The sequence below is a fragment of the Ovis canadensis genome, chromosome 15 (assembly GCF_042477335.2).
Source record: "Ovis canadensis isolate MfBH-ARS-UI-01 breed Bighorn chromosome 15, ARS-UI_OviCan_v2, whole genome shotgun sequence".
Lineage (NCBI taxonomy): Eukaryota > Metazoa > Chordata > Mammalia > Artiodactyla > Bovidae > Ovis > Ovis canadensis.
In genome coordinates, this window is record NC_091259.1 from 87,230,445 (window position 1) to 87,243,517 (window position 13,073).

At 36.7% G+C, this 13,073-nt stretch overlaps 1 protein-coding gene and 1 pseudogene across 1 annotated transcript; one reads left to right on the top strand and one right to left on the bottom strand.

Annotated features, from left to right (window-relative positions):
• Positions 1 to 2,542: 2,542 nt before the first annotated feature.
• LOC138420626 (olfactory receptor 8J2-like) lies at positions 2,543 to 3,496 on the bottom strand (annotated as a pseudogene).
• A 7,414-nt stretch (positions 3,497 to 10,910) lies between these two features.
• On the top strand, positions 10,911 to 11,866 carry LOC138420232 (olfactory receptor 5T2-like). Its single transcript, XM_069553352.1, is given in 2 exon segments — positions 10,911 to 11,640; positions 11,643 to 11,866. Coding segments are annotated over 2 exon segments (954 nt in total).
• The last annotated feature ends 1,207 nt before the right edge of the window (positions 11,867 to 13,073 follow it).

Sequence of the window (13,073 nt, forward strand, 5' to 3'; positions counted from 1 at the left end):
CTACAAACAAAGCTGGTGGAGGTGGAATTCCAGTGGAGCTATTTCAAATCCTGAAAGATGATGCTGTGAAAGTGCTGCACTCAATATGCCAGCAAATTTGGAAAATTCAGCAACGGCCACAGGACTGGAAAAGGTCAGTTTTCATTCCAATCCCAAAGAAAGGCAATGTCAAAAAATGCTCAAACTACCTCACAATTGCACTCATCTCACATGCCAGTAAAGTAATGCTCAAAATTCTCCAAGCCAGGCTTAAACAATATGTGAACCGTGAACTTCCTGATATACAAGCTGGTTTTAGAAAAGGCAGAGGAACCAGAGATCAAATTGCCAACATCTGCTGGATCATGAAAAAAGTAAGAGAGTTCCAGAAAAACATCTATTTCTGCTTTATTGGCTATGCCAAGGCCTTTGACTGTGTGGATCAAAATAAACTGTGGAAAATTCTGAGAGAGATGGGAACACCAGATCACCTGAACTGCCTCTTGAGAAACCTGTTTGCAGGTCAGGAAGCAACAGTTAGAACTGGACATGGAACAACAGACTGGTTCCAAATAGGAAAAAGAGTGCATCAAGGCTGTATATCATCACTCTGCTTATTTAACTTCTATGCAGAGTGCATCATGAGAAACGCTGGGCTGGAAGAAACACAAGCTCGAATCAAGATTGCTGGGAGAAATATCAATAAGCTCAGATATGCAGATAACACCACCCTTATGACAGAAAGTGAAGAGGAGCTAAAAAGCCTCTTGATGAAAGTGAAAGAGGAGAGTGAAAAAGTTGGCTTAAAGCTCAACATTCAGAAAACGAAGATCATGGCATCCAGTCCCATCACTTCATGGGAAACAGATGGGGAAACAGTGGAAAGTGTCAGACTTTATTTTTTGGGCTCCAAAATCACTGCAGATGGTGACTGCAGCTATGAAATAAAAGACACTTACTCCTTGGAAGGAAAGCTATGACCAACCTAGATAGTATATTCAAAAGCAGAGACATTACTTTGCCGACGAAGGTCTGTCTAGTCAAGGCTATGGTTTTTTCCTGTGGTCATGTATGGATGTGAGAGTTGGACTGTGAAGAAGGCTGAGCGCCGAAGAATTGATGCTTTTGAACTGTGGTGTTGGGGGAGACTCTTGAGAGTCCCTTGGACTGCAAGGAGATCCAACCAGTCCATTCTAAAGGAGATCAGTCCTGGGTGTTCATTGGAAGGACTGATCCTGAAGCTGAAACTCCAGTACTTTGGCCACCTCATGTGAAGAGTTGACTCATTGGAAAAGAGCCTGATGCTGGGAGGGATTGGGGGCAGGTGGAGAAGGGGACAGCAGAGGATCAGATGGTTGGATGGCATCACCAACTCGAGGAACATGAGTTTGGGTGAACTCCGGGAGTTGGTGATGGACAGGCAGGCCTGGCGTGCTGTGATTCATGGATGACTGAGTGACTGAACTGACTGAACTGAACTTTCACAGGTATTCTCAGACCCTTCTTCATGACTATGTCCTATGTTTCCTGTCTCCCGTAAGCACCAACAAGGTTTTGCTCTAATGGTTTGGACATGAATGTTTTGTAACCACTTGAACACTCAAGTAAGCATAATTTGGAATTACAGGTGACAATGCCCCACAGGGTAAGCTTTGACTAATAAAAATGAGAGCTGGCAGAAAAATTCCTTTTTCTATCTTGCTTCCTTGAAAACTGGTACGTGGTTGATGTGCTTGCCTATTTGTTTCAACAAAATTTTTTTTGAAAAAGTTTTTTTTTTATTAGGTTTCATTATACCTGAAAGCTTTATTTTTTGTGATATAAATTTGGTTAAATGCAAGATATCAATGAGTTCAGAAAGGTTGATAACTTAATAGGTAAAATGCTGCAAAAAATAATAAAACTTTTAATAATCAAACAAAATGTCAACATGTCTCTTGCAAGGAAGATGATCTGACTCTTAACAACCATCCAAGAATTGATTCCAACATAAATCCACCTTAACTATCAGGATTTTTCTTTCTTGTGAAGAAAGAAAATATTTTCTTGTGAAGAAAAATATTTTTATAATTTTTTAACAAGAAAGAAAAATCTTGATAGTTAAGTTGGATTTATGTTGGAATCAATTCTTGGATGGTTGTTAAGAGTCAGATCATCTACAATATTATAAAAATTATAATTAAAATAAATTAAAATAAATTAATATAAATAATATATAATTAAATAATATAAATATATAATAATATAATATAATATAATAAATATATTATAAATATATATAAATAATATATAATTAAAATAAATTTATATTTTAAAAAATTATAAAAATATTTTTCTAACATATATTTTATTTTAGATTGTATTTATTTTCCAATTATTGTGTATTATTTATATTAGTATGTTTTCTTTGAACAATTAATGGCTTTTAAAATGGGGAATATTGGGTGCTTGAAGTTGGAATGAAAAGGACTAAGCTTTCTCTGTTGATATTAATGGAATTTTTAACAACTTACTACCTCTTCACTTAGCAGGATTTAATTCTTAAATGAAGATAGCTGTTGTTTTAAATTTGCATTAATCTGAGTGACTGACTTGGGTTATCCAGGAATCTCTTCAATGCATCCTTCACATCCTTGCTCCTCAGGCTGTAAATGAGGGGGTTCAGCATTGGAATCATCAGGGTATAGAAGACCGGGGCCATCTTATCAGTATCTAATGAGCGGTTGGTCCTTGGCTGCAAATACATGAAGGGAAGAGTCCCACAGGACACAGTGACAGCCATCATGTGAGACGCAGAGGTGGAAAAGGCTTTTTGTCACCCTTCTGAAGAACATATCCTCAAAATGGCAAGGATGATGTTGAAATAGGATGTTAGAACAACAATCATAGAGAAAAACAAATTGGTCTCTGAAAAGGTAAACACTGCTGTTTCTGGAACGTTAAGTATCAGAACAAGACAATGCTAACAAAGGGACATTATCACAGTAAAAATGGTTGATCACATTGGACGAGCAGTATGACACGGAAAACACACAGGAGGAGACCGTCAGTGCTGTGGTCAGACTGTAGGTGTAAATAAGGGCCATCAGGAGAAGGCAGATCCCTGGAGAAACCACCACCTGGTAGAGCAGGGGGCTGCAAAGAGCCACATAGCGGTCATAGGCCATGGCAGCCAGCACGAAAATCTCAGCCACAATAAAAACTAAGAATCCACCTAGCTGGGCTGCACATCTGTAATAAGATATGGTTTTCTTTGCAACCAAGAAGTTAACCAACGTTTTGGGGGCAATGACAGAAGAATTGTCCAAATTGGTTATAGCCAAGTGCCAGAGGAAAATAACATGGGGGTTTGAAGCTGAGAGTCCATGCTGGTGAGGATGACGATTCCCAGGTTCCCTGTTACAATCTGTCCATAGATGACCAGGAACACACAGGATAGAGGAATCTGGAGTTCTGGACGGTCTGAGATTCCCATTAGAATGAACTGAGTCACTTGAGTGTGATTCCCTGGAGCCATGTATTTCGCTGATTTCAACTTAGTGGGGAAAATGGAAAGTGATTAATAGACTGTAAAGTGGTCTCTATTTTTCTTGCATGCCATATTGTTAAGTATTTCACTTAAAATCAGTTCACTTCTGTTGACAAACACTTGAAAGTTTTGGCACTTTCTCAATTGTCATTTCCCTTCATATTTTCATCAAATTCAGCAATACAAACTCTCCAGAGTTCCATTTCAGGATCTTAGAACTGTCTGACCAAGCAATTGATGTATTTATGTACTATAGGATATGGTTTTTATTGGATAAACATACATAAATTGCATCATGAGATGTATTTATATTTACATGCACGTGTAAATTATATTAATGTCTCATGCAAATATGCTGCTTGTATATATATGTTGGAGAAGGAAATGGCACTCCAGTAACCTCGCCTGGAGAATCCGTGGACTGAGGAGCCCAACAGTTTACAGTCCATAGTGTCGCGGAGTCGGACATGGCTGGAGTGGCTTAGCACTCGTAAAAATATACGGCATCTATATATGTGTAGGTGTTTATTTATATACACGTGCATGCCTCTCTGTGTGTTTGTGTTTCTTGAGATAAAATAGAGGTCCTATAAGAAGTTGATGAGCTCAAGTGACATCTAGCTATTTTTCTCTTAGCTGCTACAGGGCTTCCCACCCTCTCATATATTGTCATCATACTGGTTATTTTAGTATTTCCGTGGAAAACTTATTCAATAGTCCGCTTTTTCCTTAACAGTAATTACAATACTCCTCGGATTCAGCTGCCACAAGCAAATTTACAATTTGCTACTGTTCATTCTTAATATCATTCAGACATTCTGAATCTGCGTTTTGAAAATCGCCTTTCCTTTGTTTTGTAAAATAAATTGCTCTTATCGAATCTCTGTCTTTTAGCAGCTCAATCTTTTTATTTTGTTCTGGCAACCCATTCTTCCTTTTCTTATTTAAAGAAAAGCTGTATGTTTTTCCTTTAAATAACTTAAAGCTCATTTTTATTTTTTTAAATACATAATGCATAGTTTTGATTTGTTAAAGGTTGATCGGTTTTTTGCTTCTATACGGAAATCATAGAGTCTAACATTATTTAATAGTACTGTAGTCCACGCCAGCACATACAGAGGCACTTTGAATAATGATTTCTTTGTTCTGCAGGAGTGTCCCAGAATGTGTGCATGATTAATTATTTATATGTCTGATGAGATAATTTAGGCTCAGTGAGATTCAGTTACTCAAAGAGCCTCGTGTGTGTGTGTATGTGTGTGTGCACACGTGCATGTCTGTTCAGTTGCTCAGTCATGTCCAGATCTTTGTGACTCTATGGACTGCAGCCCACCAGGCTTCTTTGTCAATGGGACTTTCCTGGTGTGAATACTGGAGTAGGTTGTCGTTTCCTCCTCCAGGGGATCTTCCCAATCCAGGGAACAGAACCTGTATATCCTGAGTCTCCTGCATTACAGGCAGATTCTTTACCAGTGAGCCACCAGGGAAGCCCAAGAGCCTTTATAGGATATTTATCAGTAGTATGTTTCTATGATGTTTTGGGTGAGGTTTTTTGTTTTTTTGTTTTTTTTTGTCTGTTTAGTTGGTGGTTAGTAGTTAGTACACTTACTAATGAAAAAGTAAAAGTCACTCAGTCATAAACAACTCTTTGCAACACCATAGACTATAGCCTGCCAGGATCATCTCTCCAAATAATTCTCCAGGCAAAAATACTGAAGTGAGTAACCTTTCCCTTCTCCACTGTGTTGGCAGGCAGATTCATTACCACTGTGCCACTTGGGAAGTGCCTAAGGATATCTGTTCCATACATTAACCTGAATCCAGGCCTCCCGCATTGCAGGTGGATTCTTTACCATCTGAGCTACCAGGGAAGCACTTTACTAATAGCCACATGATTTTTCCAAATATTTATAGTTTTGTGTGGTATGGCTTAAATGAGATCGTGTACATATGTATGTTATTTAGCACAGAGCCTTGTGACAATGAAAGCAAAATAATTTGTACCAGAAGTTACTGATATTCACGTTTTGAATGATTTTTGAAATGCGATTTCTTATTTCAGTTCCAATAACTCATTCTATCTTACTGAGAGTTTTCATAGTTGAGATAGAAATAGCAAGTGAATTATAATTTTGCATATACAAAACACTGGAACACATGGTATCTAACTATATATTTAGCAACAACAACAAAAACCCAGTGTACTCTCCCTCAACCTGATTCTCTCTTAAATCTGTGGTGTTTTTGTTGCTGTTGATTGTTACTCTCATTGATATCTACCCTGCATCTGCTGTGTTGGCAGGCAGATTCATTACCGCTGCCCCACTTGGGAAGTGCCTGAGGATATCTATTCCATACATCAGCTCTATGTTTGATGAGCTGATCCAATGGCGATGCAACAACTGTCCCTTATTTCTTGCCTTCTAACAGCATATCTAAAATATATGCATAAGTAAGCTCTTGATGGAAAACATAGTGGCAACCGTCACTCTAATTAAAGTATTTGTTTGCTACACATATAGCAACTCAGTGTATGTTTCACTCAGAGATAACATATATAATAAGTCTATTCTTAATTTAACAAGAAAAAAGCATTAACAATTATTGTCTACTCTGAATGTGTGTAATCAGCTTTTTAAAAGAAGAGCATTTTTATGTGGGAGAGAACTGTATAAGGAGAGAATCTTATATTTCAAAGACACTTGAGTTTCTGATCTAGTGTGAAGTGTCCAGTTCCATGGCAGAAAACATTCCCTTATAGTTCAAAATAAAATGTACTTCAAGGACTATTCATTATTCTGTACAAATGCTCAGAGTTTAATATACCAATAGGAGTTAGTTGTTCAGTCATGTCCAACTCTGATCCCAGGGACTATAGACCGCCAGGTTTCTCTGTCCATGGGGTTCTCAAGTCAAGAATATTGGAGGAGGTTGCCATTTCCTTCTCCATAATCTATCAATAGGGCTTTAAAAATCATTGTATTTATATGTATCATCAGCACTTCTACTTAGCAATCAGTGGGCAGAGATGTGAGTGACTTGGCAAGAGAATGGACCAGATATCATCCAGTATCCTTGTTCTCCTCTTCTGAAATTTGAAATAAATAAGGTATTTGATTTTACTCACCTGAGCAGAGTGATCTGCCCAGACCTGCTCCGGAGGCCTTTGCATGAAGTGTGCTAACTGGTTTATACAAGTGCTTGAAGTCTCTGAAGACCTTCACACTGAAATCTGTGTCATGGCCCTAGTCCCTAAACAGGAGAATCAAAATTCCCAGTACAGATTAGGTCCTCCAGGGAAGTAAGGAAAAACTGAATGTTTATTAGTCAAGCCTCTATGCAGAAATGTCACGCAAGGTGCAAATCTGTCGATAGCCAGGGAGTATTCTTGAAAACCGCTGATTAACTATTGCATCCATTCATTCCAGCCTTTTTTATTCTGAATTTTACCCCTAAATTGCTTGGAAGTGTTGCCTCTGGCTCTTGAATGGAGAAAAGCACAGGATTCTGGCTCCAATGTTGAATTTTAACGTACATATTGGAAACAGAACCAAATGTAAAGCCCACATTCTTGTGTCAAGATAAACCCTGGTGTATTTACCACAAGAACCAGACAATGTACACCATAAAAGCAAAAATCTTGCTATGTGTGCTTACTTACTTCCATTTTTACAACTGTGAATGTAAAAAGGCACTTCAAGCACCTCATAGCAAAGCTAGAATGTCGTTGTATACTTTCCAAAATAACATTTCAATATTGAAAGAGCTACATTTATTCATATCTGTGGATTTTAAAATATGAAAACATGTTAAAGAATGTAACAAGTAATAAACTGTAAAATAAACCACTTTAGTTGATATGGCATTTTAACATGATTAATTTAGCCAACAACTGAATGTAATAACTTGTAATGTAATCCCATTTTAGGGAAAAATTTTTAGCTTAGACTCTGCATTGAAGGAGGTAGCCCTATTAAAACTAAATTGGGTGCTTGCTTTGGTATTGGAGCTTCAGCTTCAGAACCAGTCCTTCCAGTGAGTACTCAGGGCTGCTTTCCCTTAGGATTGACTGGTGTAATCTCCTTGCTGTCCAAACAACTCTCAAGAGTCTTCTACAACTTACTTGAATGCACATAAACATTTAATTCTCACACAGTAAACTGCTAGGTTTCAGTGTCATAGCTCATGTTAATACCTTCCTTTTCATGCAACTCTTGTGCTTGAACAAAAAGTGTTGATTCCAATAATAGGCCAATGTTTTAAAGTGTCCTGACATTTCAAAGATACTTATTGTGGGATTAATAGAGTAATTTTGTGATATTATTTTGTCAAATTATCATCTATTCGTCTTTCACTGCTTTCTTTATTTTAGCTTGTTTATTGCTATTTCTATGCTTTATTTCAGGAAGCATTCTGGAGGATATTCTGGCTTATTAATGAGAATTTTCTTCTGCCTGATGTATAATTTCTATTCAATTTTTTAATTACTTTATAAAGAGAAGTAATAGTTCACAGCAAAATTAAGAGGGAGGTACAGATATTTTACATGCATGCCCCTTATTAATATTCTGCATCAAAATGGTATATTTGTTACATTTGATAAGCCCACATTGACACATCATAATCACTCAAAGTCTATTATTTACATTAGACTTCACTATTGGGGCTGTATGTCCTATGAGTTTCAGAAATACATATAATGACATGAATCCATCATTGTATTCTTATATAGAATTGTTTTCAATGCCCTAAAAGTCCTCTGTACTCTGTCTCTTTATCCTCCTGCTCCCAAACCTCTGGCAACCACTGATCATTTTATTCCTTGTATTCTCTGATTGTCATGTTTGTAGGTTTTTTCTTCTTTAATAATAACCTAACAGATGTGAGATGATATGCAATTGCACTTTTGATTTGCATTTGATAAAATTTCTGTACTACCCAAGGCAATAAAAAATATAATGCAGTGCTTATCAAATAACATTGGTATTTTTTTAATAGGAAAAAAACATTCTAAATTTATGTGATGCCAAAGATTTCAAATATCCAAAGATATCTTGTGCAAAAGTACAAATCTTCTGTCATCACACATCTTGGTTTCAAAAATGTATTACAAAGCTACAGTACTTGAACCATACAGTATTGGTATAAAGACAGACATATAGACCAATGGAGAAGGCAATGGCACCCCACTCCAGTACTCTTGCCTGGAAAATCCAATGGACGGAAGAGCCTGGTGGGCTGTAGTCCATGAGGTCGCTAAGAGTCGGACACGACTGAGAGACTTCAATTTCACTTTTCACTTTCATGCATTGGAGAAGGAAATGGCAACCCACTCCAGTGTTCTTACCTGGAAAATCCCAGGGATGGGGGAGCCCGGTGGGCTGCTGTCTCTGGGGTCGCAAGGAGTTTGGCACGACTGAAGTGACTTAGCAGCATAGACTAACGGAGCAGAATAAGGAGCCCACAGATCAGTTCACATGTATTTAGTCAATTGATCTTCAACAAGGGGTTCGACAAAAGACAGTAGGAAAAGGATAATCACTTCAACAAGCTGTGTTGGCAAAACTGGATATCCACATGCAAAACAACAAAACTCAACCCTCATCTTAAACCATGAACAAAAGTAAACTTAAAGACTCAAACATAATGCATGACACCATAAAACTCTCAGAAGAAATATAAAGGAAAAGCCTCATGACATTAGTGATAATTTAATAGATATTACATCACAAGCACAGGCACAAAAGAAAAATTAGGTAAGTGTGAATACATGACAGTAAAAGTATATACAGCAAAGAAAGCAATCCACAGAGTAAGGAGGCCTCCTACAGAGTGGGAGAAAATGTTCAAACCACTTGAACAGAATCTCCTCCAAGGAAGACACACAAATGGACAACAGGTTATAGGAAAAAGTACATAAAACCACTAGTTATTAGGGAAATACAAATATAAAGCATTATTGTAAATCAGAGGCTGAATGACTTATTTATTCAACAAATATTACTAGGTCATGAATTATTCCAAGATTATTTTCTTTTTTGAGTGAATCATCATGTTGCTATTTTGAACCAGATCATAATTGGAGTGTATTCCCCTTGGGGACTCTCCTGTGGTTTGATCGGCAGTTGAGTAGGTAGATATAAGCAGTTTGAGTTAATTACATTCAGAGTATATCAAAACCTGCTTTTGCCAATCCACAGGTAAGAGAAAGTTTCAGGCATTTGCTGAGTACTTTAGGAGTTTGGACCTAATAACATCAGATATGTTGTGTAATCCTTTCATTAATAGCTATTGTCTCTCATATAGTTGAATAAATACATCAAAGAAAATAAAGTATTAAATTTTTGTTGGTTAATTATTGTTGTCATAGTTCAGTTACAATTTTTCACAAGTGACTTTAACTGTGACTCAGCTTGTCTAGTTGATAATTCACTGGATCCACAGTAAATGATATTGAGACAAGTATAATAATTTGGAAAAAAATGTTTTGTTTCGTTTTTTCAAAAAAATTCTTTACATTTTCACCACAAGTCTTGAGACAGTTGAAAATCAAAGACTTTAGATATCCAAAATTAATAAATGAGTGATTATTTAGTAAAAGAAAAAGAACAATGTAATGCAAAATAATGGAGAAATATATTTGAATGAAATATGTTGTCATATAATAATTGAATCATGGCCCATCATCTTAAAAAAAATCTTCATTATTCTTTTGGATACACCTAAGAAGGGCTAAAAGAATTAGAAAGAATTTATGAGCTAGGGAATAGCTCATAAAATATTATAGTCTGAGATTTTGCTACTCTGTAGGACCAGGCTATTTAGCATTATCTATTAAACATCATTTTGAATATTCAGTTTTATTAATGTATTTTATGTTACAATATTTGTAAATCAATTTTGATTTACTCCACTTTGTTAAATCAATATTAATGATTTCATTTTATAGACAAATTATAACAAATCATTTTACATAGTTATTGAAAGTAACTAGAATGCTGATATCCTATTCCAGGTATCTACACACTAATACAGTAGGTCATGTTATTGTTGTAGGAAGGAAATTGATTTTAGCCAATAATTTGGTGTTTTAAGCTAATTTAATATGGAAGCAACTAATAGAATGCAGTAGTAAATTAACTGGTTTATCCAATGGATTTAGATGGCATGAATTCAGCCCATGAGTGAATGAATACACGTATTTTCCCGCTTGAGTCTTCAGTGAGTGGCATGAACACTTGACCCACTGTTCTGAACTACACCTGGGAAATTATACTCTGGCAAAAAGTAAATACGAGGACACAAATCACATTCCATTGAGTCACATTATTCATTCTTTTTATAGGAAATGAATTGCAATTTTTTAAAAATCTTCTTCAAGTTTGTTCCATAAGGCATCAACATGAAGAATGTCACCAAAGTAACATCCTTTTTACTGAAAGGCTTCACAGACAATCTTGAACTGCAAATCATCTTTTTATTCTTGTTTCTAGCAATTTACCTCTTCACTCTGATTGGAAATCTAGAACTAGTTGTATTGATCATTGGGGATTGCCGGCTCCACAACCCCATGTACTATTTTCTGAGTGTGCTTTCATCTGTGGATGCCTGCTATTCCTCAGTAATTACACCAAAAATGTTAGTAGGTTTTATGTCAAAGAACAAAGCCATTTCCTTCCCTGAATGTGCAACACAAATGTTTCTTTCTGTTACTTCTGGGACCACAGAATGCTTTCTTCTGGCTGCAATGGCCTATGATCGCTATGTGGCCATCTATAACCCTCTCCTGTATTCAGTCAGCATGGCTCCCAGAGTCTACGTGCCACTCAGCATTGCTTCCTATGTGGGTGGCATCCTGCATGCTTCTGTACACACAGTGGCCACTTTCAGCCTCCCCTTCTGTGCCTCCAGTGAAATCAGACACGTCTTCTGTGACATCCCTCCCCTCCTTGCTATTTCTTGCTCTGACACTCACATGAACCAGCTTCTGCTCTTCTACTTTGCGGGCTCTATTGAGGTGGTCACTGTCCTGATTGTCCTGATCTCCTGTGGTTTCATCCTGCTGGCCATTCTGAGGATGCGTTCTGCTGAAGGGAGAAGGAGAGTGTTTTCCACATGTGGCTCTCACCTAACGGAGTGTCCATTTTTCATGGTACTGTTCTCTTCATGTATGTGAGGCCAAGTTCCAACTGTGCCTCAGATCATGATATGATTGTGTCTATAATTTATAGTATTGTGATTCCAATGCTGAATCCCATTATCTATAGTTTAAGGAACAAAGATGTAAAAGAGGCGATGAAGAGAGTGTTTGCCAAAAAATGCTTTATCAATAAAGTATATTATCACAGTAAAAATTAATCTAAAAATATTGAGAGTGATGTTATGTACCATAATAACAAGAAGATATGATGAAATTCTTTAATTTAAACTTATTTTGATATAAACATCATAGCTAACCTTCTATCTATGTTTATAAGCAGAAAAATTGCATCATCCATTTGTGCCTTAATATTATCCCATTGATAGAGGTGTCCACACACACACTCACACTACACGTTTGTATGTAAAAACATGCTGATTGATATAACACAAACACACACAGGCATATGTGTATATAACTTTTCTTTAGCATATTATATATTCTTTTCTTCTTTCATCTTGATATAACTTGAATATATAGTCCCCAATATTCACAACTGTAATTAACATTATACCTGACTAGCTTGATCAAATGCCAACTAATCAATAGAAAACCCACAGTTCATATGATCCCATACCATGGAGTCATTGGTATCTGAATTCATTTCAAAGCATTCTGATCTATCCTTAGATTTATTCATTGGCAGCTATCTAATCCCAGTCTGTGGTTTGGGGAACATAGATAACATGTTCAAATTCCTGGTGTTAACTACCGTGCTGATTGGTAAGGATGCATTTCTTCCATTTTTGTTATTTCATTCAGAGCTTGAGTGCTAAACAAATCTTTAATTTCTCACAGAAAATAAAGTCCTGGTATTGACATCTATCACGATCACACATTAAAAAAGACAAACACAATTCAGAGAGTAGTGTATAGCTGGCCTGTGTATTCGGTTCTTTCCACAACTGAGCCCCAATCCCCCTTTATGGATTAGATTACAGGTCTGGCGCTACCTCAGATTTCAGCTCTCTGTTCCTAGGACCCTTTCAACTCTGATAGGCCCCTGCAGAAACCCCCACTCCTCATGCTCAGGCCCAAGAACCTCATTATAGAAGGGTCTCTCCTACATGCCTGTTTAAGCCTTGTTTCCAATAGGCCTCATTTTCATTGTGAGGACATGTGTCCTTCAGAGATAAGTTTAAGATGTAGTGTTCTCTTTTCCTGCTTTCACTCATTTGTATTTATTAATTTTAATCACAATTTTTCAAAAACTCATTTTCTTCTTAAAGGAGCATCCTTATTTTTAAGTCCAAGACAACCTTCTGAGATTTAGAGTCCAACCTAATGATACTTTTCTGAATTGGGATTGTTTAAATTATAATTCAACAGCTCTTGTGCAGAACCCTCTCACCTGTATTACCTGTA